This window comes from Pithys albifrons, chromosome 7 (assembly GCF_047495875.1).
Source record: "Pithys albifrons albifrons isolate INPA30051 chromosome 7, PitAlb_v1, whole genome shotgun sequence".
NCBI lineage: Eukaryota > Metazoa > Chordata > Aves > Passeriformes > Thamnophilidae > Pithys > Pithys albifrons.
In genome coordinates this window covers 43,616,091-43,634,800 of record NC_092464.1, presented here as the reverse complement: position 1 = coordinate 43,634,800, position 18,710 = coordinate 43,616,091, and the positions used below count along the sequence as shown (strand labels likewise).

The 18,710-nt window shown below is 41.4% G+C and overlaps 3 protein-coding genes across 10 annotated transcripts in view; 1 reads left to right on the top strand and 2 right to left on the bottom strand.

Annotated features, from left to right (window-relative positions):
* NEK11 (NIMA related kinase 11) overlaps positions 1–5,924 on the bottom strand; it is a 77,314-nt gene extending 71,390 nt beyond the window's left edge. The window contains exons 1-2 of one of the 3 annotated variants that reach the window (XM_071560252.1): positions 5,867–5,924; positions 828–1,082 (exon numbers count right to left, since the gene is read on the bottom strand). In XM_071560252.1, the coding sequence (XP_071416353.1) occupies positions 828–997 (170 nt within the window). In that variant the 5' untranslated portion in view covers positions 998–1,082; positions 5,867–5,924. The remainder of the gene's footprint in view (positions 1–827; positions 1,083–5,866) is intronic. The other 2 variants (XM_071560254.1, XM_071560253.1) reach the window with 2 other exon arrangements.
* A 32-nt stretch (positions 5,925–5,956) lies between these two features.
* On the top strand, positions 5,957–11,272 carry ASTE1 (asteroid homolog 1). The gene is made up of 4 exons (XM_071561210.1): positions 5,957–7,285; positions 9,130–9,340; positions 10,317–10,512; positions 10,782–11,272. The coding sequence occupies exons 1-4, from the start codon at positions 5,981–5,983 to the stop codon at positions 11,074–11,076; spliced, it is 2,007 nt and encodes a 668-aa protein (XP_071417311.1). The 5' UTR covers positions 5,957–5,980; the 3' UTR covers positions 11,077–11,272.
* Positions 11,273–15,125: 3,853 nt separating this feature from the next.
* ATP2C1 (ATPase secretory pathway Ca2+ transporting 1) overlaps positions 15,126–18,710 on the bottom strand; it is a 61,937-nt gene continuing 58,352 nt past the window's right edge. For all 6 annotated transcript variants that reach the window (XM_071561204.1, XM_071561209.1, XM_071561205.1 and 3 more), the window contains 4 exons: positions 18,219–18,366; positions 17,513–17,608; positions 16,600–16,741; positions 15,126–16,027 (listed from right to left, as the gene is read on the bottom strand). In XM_071561204.1, the coding sequence (XP_071417305.1) occupies positions 15,891–16,027; positions 16,600–16,741; positions 17,513–17,608; positions 18,219–18,366 (523 nt within the window). In that variant the 3' untranslated portion in view covers positions 15,126–15,890. The remainder of the gene's footprint in view (positions 16,028–16,599; positions 16,742–17,512; positions 17,609–18,218; positions 18,367–18,710) is intronic.

Here is an 18,710-nt window from a genome sequence, read left to right as displayed (position 1 = left end):
CATTACCCAGGAACCCAACATCAAACTCAGACAGAAATGTCAACACTGAAAACATTCCTTTCTGGTTTCAGAATCTCAAAGGATTATCAGCCAAACTGATGAGACTTGTCCAAATCCAGGCAGGTTAAAAAAAAATAAAATAAACCAAGATTTGCTGACAATTAAAAAAAACTAAACGAACAACTGCCATCAGTCAGGCATTCAGCAAATAGGAAAGTCTTTACTGGAATTTCTGTAACTATTCCTTATGTTTTGACACAATTATGAAATAATAGCTTACAAATTATAAAGCTTTAATCCTTTAACGGTTTTGTTACAAGGAAGAAGAGCAAATTTGTGAAGCCAGGCAGGTACCTTTGCCCTGCTTCTTTGTCAAGGCAGTGACAAAACTCACCTTGTTCCAAGTAAACACAAGAGTCTTCTCTGCAGTGTGTCTTATTAGCAGCATATCCAAGGTATGACACTGAGCAAGAAGTGTGTTACATACTTTTGTACTGGGTTTATTGTTTGCTACAAAGCTTCAGAGGGGCACATCACTATGGAGATAAGGGCCTGACTTTTTCTACCTACCTCTATTCTTGCTGGGCACAAGCAAATTAATAAAGCACAGTAAAACAGGTATATTGGATACACCATTTTAAACAAAACCAGATTGAGCTGGAATGTTGAGTCAGCATAAAATCTGCTTCTACCTTAAATCCTCACTGAAGTTAAACAGTTAACATGAACATAAACACCAAACAGAGATGAGAGACAAAGAAAACAACTACAATGTAAGAAATATGTTGCAAAGATTGTTATTTAAAGCGTGTGAAGGCTTTACTTACAACTCTTCTCCTTGCTTTGCTTTTCTGTCAGAAACCAAATACACACTTCCAAAGCTTCCATTGCCAAGTTTCCTCTGAACAGTGTATCTTCTTGCAATCATTGCATCTGAGCAAGCAGAGTTAAATCTGGTAACAGTGACATGCTTAGCAGTTTCTTGAAATTTCAGCATTTCTCTGTATAAAAAAAATACACAAATCTCTCCAGAATGCAGCTTTCCAATTCTTTTACTCTTCTATGGATGTTCACAGTAATCACTTGAAACAGGAAAAAAAAAAGATTTGTCAATGTGTTATTCTTATTAAAGTTTTCATTTAATTCTGTGGGAGTGTTAATAGTGCTTAGCCTGCAGCAAAACACAAATAAAGTGGAATTGCGAGTTGCCAACCTGTGGGCAGCAGACTTGATAAAGAAACTCCAGTTAATAGAGATGTGACATAGTCTCCCTCTAAATCAACCTTAAATTAATTTACTGAATTGATAACATAGGGGAAATGACATACAGGTGCTTATACACGAATTTATTGAAAAGCTCAAATGCTCTTTGCAAGGACAACCGCAGCTGTATTTCACCTGACAGTCCCCCCACATATGGCAACTCTTCCTCACCACATGTCTTTATACCACCACAGTCCCTGGCACCAAAAATATTCACATTTCAGATACAAGCTTCAAGATTTCTGTATATACTGAAGCTTAACCTCCACCCATAAATTGAGTTCTCTCTCATCAAAAACTACAAAGCTATTTTCTCTGCTCTTTCATTTACCCCTCAGATTTCACCATCTGTTTCAGTGCTGACCTCACAGCTTCTCTGTGATTCTCAGATCTTCACCAAATGACGAGTTTTGTGGCTACCCACAAGTCTACAAGACCTTCAATAAAACCCAATCTCTCCAAAAGTTCTTAATATTTCCTTTGCTCTGTCCTTTCATGACACACCTTTCTGAAAATTTAGCTTTGGTTTGGCATTCCTGTCTAATTAAAGTTCTAAATCTGCAAACACAGGGACTGGAAAAGCAGACCTCCAGTTTTTCTATGATTTTCAATAACTTAAAATGAGTTTAGAATAACTTTGTTTACTCAGCCTTCCTCATTCCAGATGATAAAGGGTAGGTGTTTCACTGCACACAATAAAACAATATTTCTTTCATTACCTTGCCTTTATATAATGCTACCTGAATAATTTGTGCCTGAGGATCCTTTGGAACAAATGAAGATACTGCAAGATTAGTGCTAATGCTCCTCTCTGTCAGCACTGCCTGAGCTGCAGTGCAGGGTGCCCACACTGGGCTTGGTCACCATATTTTAAGGTCAAGGCAAGCACATAAAAATGGGTTTTGTTGTTGTTTTGGAAGAACGAAGACAAATTGTTTAATTTTAAAGGTTTATAACTTTAGGCTTTAAGTCAGTGGCTTCTCTTCCAAATGAATGCAGAGCCTAAATACAGGTTACAAATTTGTATCTTGCAACAATAAACTCTGTGTGTGTGTATATGTGCAAGAACCTATTTAAATACCCCTCTGCTGAGCTGCTGTCACACTGTACCAAAAGGCCTGACATTGCACTGTAACTACATTATGAAACAAAGATTAACTTTAATTACTACATCTTAATAATACAAATCCTGTATGGTTTTTAAACTAAAGCACTCCTAATACTTTTTCTTTATGCTCTTTCAGATAGAAACACTGAAAAAAAATTAATTGCAAATGTTAAGGAAAGAATGTCAGCTAGAAAATTATTTCTCTGTAACTCCAAATCTGACAGAAGGAACATAAAAGGGTCACACCGAGGTATGGAGGAGGGCAGGAATATTACACTGCCAATTCTAGAAAGCTTACATAATATTTTCATTTACTATTCTATTCTAGTTGCTGTTTTATGCATCCCTTCATAAAGTCCCTTAGAAATAACTACACTTAGAAAACTGCTGAGCTATCTACACCTTTTTTCAGGAGAAGAGTCACTTGGCACAGCACACCTTCAAATTTTCATACTTACCTGGGCCCTAGGAATATATCACAATCCTTTTCACCACAATACTATGCTTAAGATCAAGTAGCCCATTGAGTCTAACTTCTGTGCTTTATTTCTTATAATGCCCCTCACTTGCTCCTCTCTGTGCTTCAGATTCCCTCTCTACATAATAATAACTATCATGTAAGTTGTGAAATGCTTTGATATCTACTGCTGAACAGTGTGAGAGGCAGGGGCCAGTGATTGCCCCTAGGGCATCACAGACACGTTCCAGTGGCACAGAAGAGGTGGATTGCTGAGCCACTGCACTTGAAAGAAATGCCCTGTTTGAGTCAGTAGACTTTAAAGACTGACTGAGCCATGAGATATATTCTTCAAGAAGTACAAAACCAGCAGCCTCTCCTACCTCACTCAAACCTTTAGCCCAGCCTTCCTTCCATTTCCTACCAGTGTCCAACCTCTCCCACTGAAAGGTATTTCCTAAGCAGCAGCATCAATTGCCTCATTAAACTTCAGAACAACTAGAGATAACTCAGAGAGATAAACTCTCCAGCTCTATTTCCTCAAAAATCCCAGTATACCCTTCCCAGTAACACTGGTAAACAGTTCCATCCCAAGGCCTGGCAGACTGCTGATGTCAACCAACCTACATTGTCTGGATTATCTTTTCTAAAAAAAAAAAAACAAAAAAAAAAACAAACAAAAAAAAAACACCAAAAAACAACCTACAACTTTCTTCCTTGGCCAGAGTTAAATCTTCATTTTGTCTGTAAGCTAAAGGAAAGTTGTTGTTTAGGGTTTCTTAGTTCCACCTACATGTGCTAATGACAAAGCACCTCGACTTCTTTCCTGACCTTCCTTAGTTTATGTAAGAAAGATTAATCTTCTGGTTTCTTTGGCAACAGCCAACATACTCCAACACTTTCTGCTTCTTTGCCAATTAAGGCCATTTTCCAGTTCTATCAGGTTTTCTTTTTATTCTTTAAGAACCACTGGGCTACACCAACATTTGCCACTCTCAGCCACCGGCAGCACAAATTCCAGAGTTTTTACATTTAAGCAATAAACAGTCTCAATACTTTCTACCTTGAATGTTTTCCTGCCAGTGACTTCACTGCTCTGCTCCTTTAAATGTTTTGAAAATCTGAGAACCAAGACTTCCCTTGGTTTTCCCTTCATTAAAAAAACCCAAAGAAACAAAAAACTTCTTAATACTGGTTCCATTATTATTTTCTGTAAAACCTTTATAAACTTAGCCAAGTCTAAAGTAACATCACCATCTCATTTGGCTTAGGTTTTTGTTGCTTCCAGAGAAATGATGATTAAGGTTTTTATTAGTAGGCCTGGTTGGAAAGGAGCTTGAGGGTGATTTAAGGAAACCATCAAATCCAACAGAACAGAACAAAATTCTTCCTTTTATCCAGCACTGGGAACATGGGGGATAATTCCACCAAACACATGTTCAACAAGACTTTTGTGTTTCCAGGTTTATATGCTCAGTTACAACTGATAACCCCTCCCCAAATTAAGTAGGATATTTTGGGTGACTTTTAACAGATCTAATGGGCTGCTCTTATCTCTGCAGCCCGGTATTTCCTTTTAACTAAACAATGTTACAGCTTGAAGCCTCCACCTAGACAGGTTTTCTGATTTATGTCTTACAGCTTTAAGCTAACCAAGGTTTTGGTTTATTTCTTAAAGTTCAGCTTACAGTTACAGGGTTAAATTCCTCTTTGTCTAAAGCTCTGCATGGTTAAGATCACTGACAAACTAAGGTCAAGCTAAAATAAAAAATTAATATAAAATACAAAGGTAGTACAGTTCTGATTAAAAATTAGTAAAAACCATATGATTTTATGGAGGGGGAATAAAATCCTTGTTCTTGAGGGGTCCCTGTGCCACAGGTGATGGTAAAACAGGGTGCAACATACTCGACTGCTGAAGATATTTAGGATCTCCATTATGCACACTGGGGAAACTGAGATTACCTGTGATAACCTCAGAGAGGCTATTACTTTGTTACAGAATTGTGTCAGACTCAACCCCCGCCTTCGAGGGCCGTGCAAACACCCAGCCCAGTGCTCCCCCTGGGGACAGGCTCCTGGGGCCGGGGCAGGTGTCCCAGTGCTCCCTCGGGAACAGGCTCCTGGGGCCGGGGCAGGTGTCCCAGTGCTCCCTCGGGAACAGGCTCCTGGGGCCGGGGCAGGTGTCCCAGTGCTCCCTCGGGAACAGGCTCCTGGGGCCGGGGCAGGTGTCCCAGTGCTCCCTCGGGAACAGGCTCCTGGGGCCGGGGCAGGTGTCCCAGTGCTCCCCCTGGGGACAGGCTCCTGGGGCCGGGGCAGGTGTCCCAGTGCTCCCTCGGGAACAGGCTCCTGGGGCCGGGGCAGGTGTCCCAGTGCTCCCCCTGGGGACAGGCTCCTGGGGCCGGGGCAGGTGTCCCAGTGCTCCCTCGGGAACAGGCTCCTGGGGCCGGGGCAGGTGTCCAAGTGGTCCCCCTGGGGACAGGCTCCTGGGGCCGGGGCAGGTGTCCCAGTGCTCCCCCTGGGGACAGGCTCCTGGGGCCGGGGCAGGTGTCCCAGTGCTCCCTCGGGAACAGGCTCCTGGGGCCGGGGCAGGTGTCCCAGTGCTCCCTCGGGAACAGGCTCCTGGGGCCGGGGCAGGTGTCCCAGTGCTCCCCCTGGGGACAGGCTCCTGGGGCCGGGGCAGGTGTCCCAGTGCTCCCTCGGGAACAGGCTCCTGCGGCCGGGGCAGGTGTCCCAGTGCTCCCTCGGGAACAGGCTCCTGGGGCCGGGGCAGGTGTCCCAGTGCTCCCTCGGGAACAGGCTCCTGGGGCCGGGGCAGGTGTCCCAGTGCTCCCCCTGGGGACAGGCTCCTGGGGCCGGGGCAGGTGTCCCAGTGCTCCCTCGGGAACAGGCTCCTGCGGCCGGGGCAGGTGTCCCAGTGCTCCCTCGGGAACAGGCTCCTGGGGCCGGGGCAGGTGTCCCAGTGCTCCCCGTGGGGACAGGCTCCTGGGGCCGGGGCAGGTGTCCCTCCCAGCCCGTTGCTCCCCCTGGTGTCCCACCTTGCTCTGCGGGAGCGGATCGCTGTGTTTGCGGCGCCGTCGCCAGGAGACGGCGGGCGGAGCGAGGAGGAGGCGGGTCTGGGAGCGGAGGCTGCCGGCGCCGCTTCCGCCGCCATGGGCGTGCAGGGTTTGACGGGCTTCGTGGAGGAAAGCGGCGCGTTCTTCACGGAGCTGCGTGTGCGGGACACCAAACTGGTTATCGACGGCAGCAGCCTCTACCACTGCCTGTGCTTCGCCTCCTCCGCGGACCTGCGGGGCGGCGGCGACTACGACGCCTTCAGCTCGGCCGTGCGGCGCTTCTTCGGGGCGCTGCGGGCCTGCGGCGTGGCGGCGTTCGTGGTGCTGGACGGCGGGCGCGGGGCTGCGGACAGGAAGCTGCCCGCGCTGCGGGGCCGCGCCGCCGAGCAGCTGCGGGCGGCACAGGCGCTGGGCCAAGGGCACGGGGCGCGTCTGGCGCCGCTGCTCGCCCGCGACGCCTTCGTGCAGGCGCTGCGCCGCCTCGCCGTGCCCTTCGTGCTCAGCTTCGCCGAGGCCGACCGCGACATCGCCGCGCTCGCCAACAGCTGGGGCTGCCCCGTGCTCTCCCTCGACAGCGACTTCTGCGTGTTCGACCTGGCGGGCGGGTACTGCCCGCTGTCGCACTTCCAGTGGCAGAGCGTGAGCGCCGCGGGCGGCCCACAGGGATGCTTCGTGCCGGCGCGGTGCTTCTCGCTGGACGCGTTCTGCGGGCACTTCGGCCGCCTCCGCAGGGGCCTGCTCCCGCTCTTCGCCGTCATGAACGGCAACGACTACGTGGAGCTGGCGGCACTGGACGGGTTCTTCAGCAAGCTGCAGCCGCCGCGGCGCTGCGGGGCGGGCAGGCACCGCCGCATGCGGGCGCTGCTGCACTGGCTGGCGCAGTTCGAGCAGCCCAACCAGGCCCTGGACAGCGTGCTGGAACACCTCAAGAAACATCAGAGGGAAGAAGTAAGGGAGCTGCTCTGCACTTCGATGGAGGATTACGCGCCGTCTGACGTGAGGCTTGAAGACTTCTTTCAGAATGGGCGGTATGAATGCGAGGCTGCCAGCAGAGCAGGCGTCCCGCGGTGGGTTCTTGATGCTTTGGCACAAGGTAAGCTGGCCCCACTCATCATCAATGTGCTCATACTGAGGAGCACCTTCCTCCGCGTTCAGGTGGAGAACATGCAGAGACCGAGCGCTCACAGCGCAGCGCTGCCCCTCCGACAGGTGATCTATGGACTGCTGCTGAGGGCACAGCGAAACACTGAGGCTGCTGCTCCCAGCGAGCACACGCACCAGCTGCCCGTTGTATGTGAATTTGACAGATGCCAAAAGACAATTAAAAAATCATTTGTTCAAGCAGCGAGCCTACCCACAGAGTTTTGTGATGATCGTTTTCCTTTGGACAAGTTAATGGAGGTAAATGATTGTCACAAGAGATCACGGTTAACAGTGTTTCACGAGTGACAAAAATAGTTGGACTCATGTTTGCCAGCTGGTCGCTAAATGTGATGTCTGAACTAAGCCTAAGGCACCCCAGTAAGTAACTACTTCATGCAGAGGTACCTGTGATATTTAAGAAGCTACACAGATTGTCTTTATCTCCTTCCCTTCCTGCATCCCTCCAAGTGTACCAAGACAAATTATACGAAAAGTTGTTGTTTGTACATGTGGTACTCCCCGAATTTTCCATTCTAAGCCCTAATACTTGTTTTTATAATCATAGGAAGGAACTCAGTTTCATGTAATTTAGAAAAGTCCGATTTCACACTACAAAACCTGGTTAGTATTCAGTCAAGCTGTGGATGTTTCAAAGCAATGTTCTGAAACAGAATTTGACCCATGCCTTTTTACTAAAAATTATCATTTCATTGTGCATCTTGCAGCTGCCCAGCAGTTTTACCTGCCCCAAGTATGCTGCTAATGTGAACCCCTGCTGCCAGACAGCAGAACAGCACCTAAAAAACAGCTTGTAACCAAAGGGAAGTTGTACTAGGTTAGTTCCAATCACCATTAGCAATTCTGTATATTTAAATTCTAATGATTAAGACTGTAACTTGCCGTGGTGGGAAGTTATCTCCTGTTCCCGAAGTTGCATAACTGAGGTTTTGTCTGCAGTAATTTTTGCAACCTCTAGAAATACAATTTGTGTCTTTTAAATTCTGCATATTTAAGCCACATGCTCTATCTGTTCCGGCATTCAGATCAATTGTTAACACATCTCTCCATGTGGTCAGTGCTGGATGTTTATCACTTGCTGGTGGCTATTTTATAAAGGAACCACGTCTATCACTGCTGTCCCCATTAAATGCTACAGATAGCTGTGGATCCAAAGGCCTACGTACAGGTTATTTTACACAGGTTATTGGTACAGGCCTTTCAAACAAGCATTATGCAACACTTAAGAGTTTGAAAAATCATGTTTGGGGATTATAAGAGACATTAATACCTTACTTTGACTTTGGTCTGTGTGCTATTTGTTTAATCAATTTGAGCTTCTGCTACTACATCAGCTTTCCTTAGGAAACATGTGGGAATTATCAGTTGAATAGGTTAGAAGAAGAAATGTTATTCTGCATTGAAACTGTCCTAGGCAAACCTGCCTTCAGCTTCTCTTCTGCTATGGGATGTCTGCCTGAGAACAGGCAGAACAATCCTGATCAAGGTTTACAAAGCACTCGAATTACAACTAAAGAGTGCTGCGGTTCTGCTGCAGGCATGGATTTAGGGCCAAAGTTTGTAACACCTCTTCCTGGAGGGCGAATGGCACAACAAAGAGAGAACATGTGCAAGGAATTAATACACTGCAGGTGAAAAATACAAAGTTTCACACTTAGATTTCAGTGTGATTATAGGTAAATACGTTTTCAACATACTAAGAAGAGACATCACCATTGCATCTTACAATGCAAGGATAACTTCTAAGAATGAAACTTATATATATATATATAAAATATTTTTTCCATAATTTTAATTTCCCTAATTTTCATGCATTATAGTTATAAGATTTCCAAGCAAGTCACCTGATACAAAGACTTTGAAACCAGTCGAAATCTAATCTCCTGCAATTCTAAAAAATTACTTTTTTCTTTCTGCCTGACATTTGTGTAGTTTTTAAAGTCTTAAGTCGTATTTAAAAAATATTTCCTGTATCTATGAAACTTAAATTTTTTTTTTTATCAAAAACCTGATAGTTAGCTAGGGAGTTTAACCAGAAACTTATTTGCCTTACCTTTATTTTTCCTCTCCGTTGTTAATTTCAGGTGCCCATGTCATCCCGGCAAAAACTTTTGCTGGAGACTCTGGGAGTGAAAATGAGTTTCCTGGAATCTATTCCGAGTCACTTACAACTCCCTGTTGCTGTAACATGTTACTGGGTACGTTGTTCAGAACCAAAAGTGAAGTTGCATCAATTAAAGGCTCTACTTCTAATGATCGTGTCTGGAGAACTGCACAGGATAAACAATGATCCAGGTATGTCTCCAAAGAATTCAGTTTTAGGTGTTCAGCTACTACAAAAATCTACACATAATTCATTTTTCACACTTAGGGTTAATTGTCCAATTTTATATGAATTAGCACTGAGCTACAGTATATCCTGAGGTGTCACATTCTCTGCATTGATAAGCACAGAGAAATAGTGCTAACACTCAATGTAACATTTTATATAGGTGAAACAGTACTTTGCCACCTTGTAAAACATTACTTTGCATTTATAAATGCTTTCTTTGGGACTGAAATATTGATTTAGATATAAAAGTTACAAAAAAAGTTATAAAAGTTACTTGTGCATCCTACTATTGAGGCATTCCAGTATTTTTTTTCCTCTTTTTCTAAAGTCATCTGTGATTAATAATACTGAGTTGCCCAGGCACACTTTATCTGCCTGTGCACTGCAAATTTCAAAGTACTAAATTATCACAGAAATTGCTTCAGTAATATTTATGCCTATTAAGAGTTCTGGTGGCATTTCCTCCAGGAGTCGTTCATTTGATGGCAAAGATGATGCGTGAGAGGGTTATGCAGTTTCTTAAGGTTCTAGTTTATAGAAACCAGACTGACAAGGTTTCTAAGTAGGTTGAAGTGATAGAAAGCGTGTTTGGATTTGATGACAGAGTCACAGAATCAGTGAGATTGGAAAAGTCCTACCTGTGAGATCACTGAGTCCAACCTTGTTAATGATAGACTTGATCCCCTCGCAGCCCAGTGTGGCAAATCACTTAAATAGAATTCTTGACTTCACAATTTCAGATTATCATGGATATTCATACTTGAATTTTTACACAATTTTATGTCTTCAAATTCAGTTTGACACATTTGAAAACATGACTAATGCTTCCTAGAGAGGAACCATAGAACCAGAGGCTGAAGACCTTATACACAGCAGGTATCTTTTGTACTCTTCACAGCAAAACGTTTATTTACATGTCATTTCTTATTTCTAACCTAGATCCCACAGTTTTATGTGCTGAAGATGACAGTATTGCATATAATGAATTTCTCAAATGGAAGGAAAAGAAATTGCAAAACAGTGACTTTGATTTAGATGCTGCACACAGCTTTTGCCAGTGGCAGTGCTGTCTTCAGATGGGATTGTATCTCAACCAGCTACTTTGCACTCCCCTTTCTGAGCCAGACATAAGTAGGTAAGGATGTTTCAGAGATCTGCTTTCCACACAAGCCCCTGATGGAATGTGTTCACATGCTGGTTTGTTTTCTGTGTCAAACTCCTCTGCCCAGTTGTACTACATTTGAACTTCATTCTCGAAAGGAATGAATACAGAGAAAAATACTCTGTAGCCTAAGTGCCCTTTAGGAGTTTACTGCTGGTTACTGTATGTAGTTGTGTTTTTTCATGTTTCTGTACCTGTGGAGATGCACTTCTAAATGAAACTTCTCTCCTTCCTTTGAGCAGGCTATACACGGGGACCCTTGTGCACAGACTCTACCAGGAGCTTAAATCAACACCTTCAGTGGAAAACCTGTTTAGTTTATCTCCAAAAATGACTCAGCTTTATCTGGTTTTGTTAAATACAGTGGTGTCAACTGTGTCTCCAGAATTCTTTCAGAAGACGACCAAAACCAGATCAGACTCCTGTAAAAAGAAGAAAGCATCTAATAAGAAAAGAACAGGCACCAGGTGTGCTGTGCCAGAAACTCAGCATTTATGCAATGTTAATAGGTTTGCATCATTGGAAGTGGATGATTGAAAGCATTATTCATGGGATAAATTCTAATTCCATGCTGATGAAAACAATTACATTAAAATATGTGACTGTATTGGAATTTTCTCAGGTGTTTTCACACCAGTTCTTGATTCAATCTTTACCAAAAATCTTGCTTCAGGGGATTTTTTTAATTTACCTTTTGTAACTTACATTTATATAAAAGAGATGCTATATAAAAGTTGTGTTTTGTTTTTCTTCAAAGTATCAGTCTAATTGAAAATGAGAGCAAAGCTGTTCAGCATTTAAGAGCTGGACTATTGTAGAATTCTTTGCCTGCACATTTATAGTTGACTCTGCCCCATCTCCCTGAACACTTCTTTCCAAAAAATCCAATTTTAAAGTTTGTGTTTGAGGAACAAGGTGATTAGAGTCTTCCAGATGAGACTAAAATTGAAATTGGCAAGTTTAAAAATAATTGTAAATTCAGTCTTTACAGGTGGAGTACTTGTACTTTCAGGAAGAGCAGGCTTTACTCCGTGACAACTGAGTGAGTTGTGCTTGCAGTGTTATAGATACTGACTATACTGGGAGACAAACTTCAGCTCCTCTTCCTCCCCCTTCGTTGTGATAAGTTTAAAGAGTTACATGTACACACAAAGCTGTCACATGGGAGCAGGTTTCTGAAGGTTGCTAATTCACAGTAATTGTGTACAATCTTCTGCCGTTAACAGTTACCACTCTTGCTCTTCTTTCTATAATGGCTATACTAAAATAACAGACTTGTTTTGACCTCCCTGATGTACACTAATTACTTGACAAACTATTGCTATCAACATGGCAATACTGAAAAGCAATTTATAATTAAAAAAATAAATCCTACAACATCGGTATTTCTCAGTGCTTTGCATTAGCAAGCTTCCCACCATAATTAATCAATTTACAGAAATGCTTTTCTTATAAAACCACTGGTTTTCCAGTGTCTTCCCCATGTAAAATCTAATTACTCCCTGTTTTTTTCTCCTCAAGAATCCACATACCTTTTCTTACATTTAGGAAAATCATGATTTCCACCCTTCATGGTAAACGTTTTGCCCATAACTTACCCGAATTCTAGCTTGATTCCTGCATTGTGTGCTCAAGTTTTCAGTCCTGCTTATGCTCCCTATCACATCTGTTCATGTGGAAGTAACTCACTAGATCTTGGGACATACAGGGCAGACCACTGATACCACACAGCTGAGCCTCGATACTGCCCTAATGCAGTCAGTGAGAAAAGAACAGATCTATAAGATGTTACATTAATGAGAAAACTGAGATACAGTCTGTCATAGCAAGGTTTAACATTTGTTCCAGTACAAAAGCCACTACTTACTAAACTACCACCAGATGGCACTTACACTCAACTCCACTGCAAGTTACAACTTCACATTTCTAAATAGATTTCTATTTGCAGCAGCCTACAGCATCACATCCCATCAGATGATTTTAAATAAAAGTTGAAGTGGTATAAATTTGGAATCTTGATTTTAATTACCCAAATCATTCTCTGATCCATTATGATCCCATGTGTTTTATTCTACCACGCTTGTAATGCCTTACAGTTTTCAGTCATCAGAAAGAGTCAACATGTAAGATAAGTCCTAAATATAAAAATAGAGGCATGTTTGATTCCACTTTGCTAGTGATGTGAGAAGAGAGATCTAATTTACTTTGAATCCCATAGTGGAAAACTACTGGAGATCACAAAAATTCTTGAGACTTTCTGAGAAGTGGTATCTTCAGTTAGATAGTTCAGAAGATTGGGACAAGATCAAATATTCCACTTTCAGATAAAATCACTGCTACGATCATGTGGCATTTTGAGAATACTTTTGGGAATGTTGACTCAGTGATTAAGAGTTACTGTACTGGAAATGAGTTCTCAGTGCAGAATTCAGCTGTTCTTTGTTGTTGATGAAATGACATACACCCCATTGCAAACACCAATCCTGTAAGAAAACCAATCCTGGAGATAATAATTACTGATTATAGTGCTACCATGCAGAATTTTAATCAAGTGTTACAGCTTTCCTTTTTGACTCATTTAAGGTTTTCAAACTTCTTTGTAGGAAAAAATAATAATAATAATAAATAATAATAATAATAATAATAATAATAATAATAATAAAGGACCTTTACTTACTAAAGCCAAAACATTCCTTTTTCCATACTTGAGTAAATGCAAGTAAATTCCTTGGTTGTTGCCTATTTTCACCCCGTAAAAAATGGCTCTTAATTTTTGTGGAAAGTTCCCACTATTGATTCAACTGCTCTGGAGAAAAATCTCTCCAATGTGCTGTAATGTGGTAATGAGCCACAAGTGGAGCCAAAACAATGGCAATGGAATTCAGTCCAAGCATTTTTTTATAAATAATGACATTGAGCTAGATTTATTACTGGTATATCAACTTCCATTAGAGAACACAGCACCAAAACTTCTGGCATATTTAAACTGAACTGCATTCAATTAAGTTCACCCTACAAGAAGGCAGAATGGTCCTTAAGAGACCGAAATTTTACTTCTTGTCTAGACTGACACACCTCATTCAGAAAGTGAGACTTGTGCTGGTTAAAGGGTACTAAATAACTCCTTTTTTTAAAAAAAAACTACTCAACAGTGACACTTCCAAGACAAAAATCTGGCATGATCTGCACTTCTGTACTTGGCTAGATTTCTGGGGCTCCAAGACACAGCAGAGCACAAAGCAGGAAAATCCCATGGAAGAATATCAGCCACAAGTTAAGACTTACTATGGGAAAGGTATATTTGCTGTCCTTTCTCAAAACTGAAGTTTGTTAGAGATTCTTCATCAGCATGCACTATCAATTTTTACTATCTGTCTTTGTTGATGAATACTCAGGATTTGATTAATAAAGTGTTCTGAAATTGTATTGGAATACAATAGACAACATTACTGAATCGCTACAGACCCACTTGCCAAGGTTAGTAGTGGTTCAACACCTGTCCAATCTGTTCAACTTCTGAAAGGCAGAACTGATGTGAACAAGAAACTTCAGCTTAAAGACATGAGATCATTTCTGTCAGAGGGCATCTTGTTGGGCCCCCCCAGCTCAGTGGTCCCCAGAACAACCCACAGGGAGATGAGGCCACACGCTGCAGTCTTGGCCTTCACCCAGTCACGGCTCCAGCACACTGGCAGCCCAAGTGGTGTGTGCACACTGAGCAGGCCCAGGGCCAGGCAGAGCAGTGGGTAAAGCAGACTCCATGGGGCACTTGTGCCCTGTCTGCAGTCCTGCTTCCTGGCCAAGTCAGGCAGTCTCCAGAGCCAAAAAGAAGAGAAGAATTAAAATAACATTGGCAGAGAAATTCATACAGCACTTCCCAAAGTGCCATGCTTTCCATGAACTCCCCTGATTCTGAGCACGGAATGTGGGACAAGTCACAATGGTAAAAAATATTCCAGTGCCTGTTTCCAACATTCTTCATCAAGTGACAGCACAGTCCAGTGCCAGTGCCACTGCCACCCTTCCAGGCTACGGTGAGGAAAGGTGCATATGCACATGTCTACAAGCAAAAGAGATACCACTGTGTCTTGGACTCCCCCCAGAGATCTCAGACATCCTCTTTCCAAGATTCCTTAGATGATAGTTCCTGTATTTCCTCAAGGGGTGATGAGTCCTGCTCTGATGAGAAGACAATGATGACAACAGCTACAAGACTATTTTGAGGAGTAAGACTATTTCCAATTAGTGAATATACTCAGGCAATGTAACATATCAAAAATACTTTCAACATACCAGGCCACAAATCTATTATAATGCCTTTCCAGCCACAAAAGCAATTCTGTAGGTTAAAATTTAAAGTTACATTACCAGTAAAAGTTATTTTTATGAATGGGGTGGAAGAAGAAAGGAAAATGAAGCTTCTTTCAAAGGGGACCATTGCCATTAGAGCAAAGACTATTGCATTCATTTTCTAATTCAGTACACTACAAATAACTTCAATAATTACTGTCTTATAATCACTCAAGTGATCTAACAGTCATGTCCTAAAGTAAAGGCGGAAGGAGACATGAAACAAAGCCTGTACATACAATTATATCAAAACAAGCATGTTCACTTGGTGTAAATGCCAGATTCTTTTCAAACAGAGACAACACACTTATAAGAAAAGCAAACATTTACTTCAAATTGCAGTATAGGCTTTTCAATCACAGAAAAAGAAAAGAAAAACAGTGATCCAACAGCGGTCACATCCTGTGCAAAAAAACTCAAAACCCGGGATACAAAAAAACTGTAGCACAAGGTACTTGAGCCGTTTACACATTGCAGGATAAAGTAAATAAATACAGTAGCTAGAATATGGCACTCTTGTGACAGACTCTAAACCCAGTGGAATGCCTCTGAAATATTTTTATCCTTGTATTAGTAGCAAAGTCCCACCACCATAAAAGTAGAATAGTACAACGCTTTAAATAAAAACAAACTAAAATATTTATATCTAAGAGAAGGATTTACACAGTTATATCTCTTAAGTGCAGAAAATGGAACTTGGGCTTAGATCTTTCTTTAAATTAACCCTGCCCCCCTCCCTACCCCGCAATACCATTCAATCTCAAAAGTAAATTCATGTTTGAGGAAAATTGTTACCAAAGTTGCATAATTTCATTTGTTACTTCCACAGCTGGAAGTTAAATTCTAAACAGTCTTGAAACATGAAGTTCGTCATTAGCCAGTGAAACAAAGGGCTTGTCAAAAGCCCTCGGGATTTCATTATCCTCCAAATATTGTTTTGCTTTCTCCTACATCTTTAGACAGCAATCGCTAAGTTTGCAAACAAAGGAATGCAATATGCATCATACATCAAGAAAGGACGAAGTTGACGAAGAAGAACTTCCACGTTTCTGGATCTTTTCCTTGCTTCTTTCAAACTTCTTTATTACCTCAGTCACTATGCACACAGAGGAAGTGAGTCCCAGAAGAAACAGTAAATCTGGAAGAGATAATGAGCCTTTTTTAAATTGCTATTTAAGATTGAGGAGAGACACAGAAAAGGACAACACTTTCAAATTTTCTCCCAATCGGTGGGTAAGTTCAGGAGAAATGAAGCAAGATTCAGTGTTCAGCAGGAACAGAAGACTAACAAGCATAAAACCAGTAAGGACAGGCTGATACTACAAGCTTGTAAGGTATTTGTAACCTTATTTTTAACAACATAATTAACTTAATTCTGAAAACAATATTAATACAATCAGAAATTGTGCTACAATAAAAAGAATTACATAAATACACGTATTTCATTACAATCATTCAACTCCAGAAAACCACAAAAGTAATAAACTTAAGTCTTAATGAGGCAACAGCATTATGTATCTATAGCTTCCTAAAATCCTAATTTTATTTACCCTATGACAATGCAATTGATAATAAAGGATCAGGACTTCTAAATAAGGTGTTTATAATCAGAGAAAAAACTTGTGAAACAGGAAAATTAACAGCGCTCAAAAACTACAAAGTCTATAATTTTGTCTGCAATAACAGTTTTGAAAAGGGAACTGCTCTTACCCAAGATACTCAAGCTCTCTGTCTGGAAAACCTTCTGAAGTGGAGGAAAGTAAATGACCAATAACTGCCCCATTATAGATCCAAGGACAGCATAGCAGAACATTTTGTTACTGCAAAGTCCAATCTCAAACACAGATTTTGTCTGTAAAAGAAGTAATAGTTACACTGTATATGTAATCTTCATTACTTAAACAAGAAAATAATTTGTAACTACAATTTCTTTTTGTCCGGATTCCTAGAAAAATGTAAAATACTATTGCTGATCTTTTAGGTAAACCAGAACAAGTTTTCTTGAACAGTTTAACTGCATTTTCTGCCTGGTAAACAGAGTACAAGACCCGTCTTTATAGTCAACAACTTGCACATCAAGCTCACTTTCTGTAACTACAGTGCATTAGAAAACGGTTCCCTCTGTACTGAAGGAAGCTTTTTTTCATGACTGACAATTCACATCAGAAAACAGACTGCAAATTAAGAGTAAATGCAGTAATGTGTATTAGCACAAAACTTCAGAGTTGTTTCCTTAAAACAAAAAAATACAGACAGAACAGCTGAAGAAATTTTCCTTGGACTACAGGTTTAGGATTACAAAATATAAAACCCTTCATGAAATTTCAGATTCTGGTAAGGCTGCTGAATTTTCAGGGGGGGAAAAGAACAACAAACCAAGTCTACACAGCACTATAAAGGACCATCACACTTCAGCTTGGAATAACAATTTCTTGCTTAAACAGATTAAGTAACCTCACTTACCTGCAATTTCAGAAATCCTACCTAATAAAAATGTGAAACTCTGAAGCTTAATAGCAGATGTGAAGTATATTTGCAGGAAAATATTTGAAACAAACACAGCAAGATCTTCCCTCAAAGAAAATTGTGCTTATTGTGTAAATGGAAAATAAGAATCACTTACCTGAGATCTAGAACTCAAAGCATTGAACATATCAAAAAATACAAAACAGGTGAAAGTCATTGTTGTATCTCGAGGTGTTATTACATTGTCTCTTAACTGCCAACAAAAGAAAATGAAATGGCTTTAGCATGCTTTAAACCTGACACAATTAAACAAAGTTAGTATAATAATTCAAGTTCTCCTAGCTAGGAAATGAAAACAAAAGTTTCAGCTTCTTTGCCCCAAGCTGATTTAATAAATCATAAAGCAAAAATTACACACCTGTAACTTATAACAATTTGTAGTTCCAACTATGATTAAATGAAGCCCCCTGACCAACATTTATGAAAGCACATGGAATAGCAAGAATTCTATGATGCACTACCAAAAGTTCAAACAGCATTTTTCTCTACTGGGAAAGGAAAGTCAAATGGCTGTTTCATAACAGTCTGGCTAGGAGATTTGTACAATTACTTTCTATGGGCCAAAGTTTTCCAGGTAGATCTGGGACCTGGAAAAGTCTGTGTTAAAATAGAGACTGGAGAATAAAACTGTATTTCTCATTCCAACAACTATTTTGAAAACCTTCCTCTCTAATCTGCTGGTATTTAGTAAGGGCAAACCTTGCAACCAAGTTCACATTAATTCTCAACTCCAACCACTGGTATAAAAAAGATTCCCTTGAAATGAGGTTGTTACTAATTTAAGATTTGCACTTTGGTCCTACCTCTCTCCAGAAGACGAACAGTGTTCCACACACGATAATTACTGATGAAACCAGGATTTTAACAATCAGGTTTTTCGTCAGAATGCTGTCCTTCAAATTTCTTGGAGGCTTTCGAATAATATCTTTATCCACAGGCTCCACCCCAAGGCTTACAATTAAAAGAACATCTTATGTTTTTATCATTATAGAAATAATTCATTGCTTCTAACTTAAGGAATAGATTTTCTAAGTTGAAAGAAAGAGGATTTGTTGCTAGTTCCTCTCCACCTCTCCCACCACCATCTCCCTGCAGTGAAGAGGGTCAGAGGGAGACCCCAGAGGGAAGCCAAAACCCTGCATACATGTTTAGTGGGCATATCCACTGCTCTTTAGGTATCCTCACTGACCCCGTAATAGCATCAGTCACTAAGGCAAGACAAATGGAATTAACTCAGAACCACACTGCAAACACTGTAATTCAAACAAAAAGTTTGCTGTACCAGAAACAGCTCA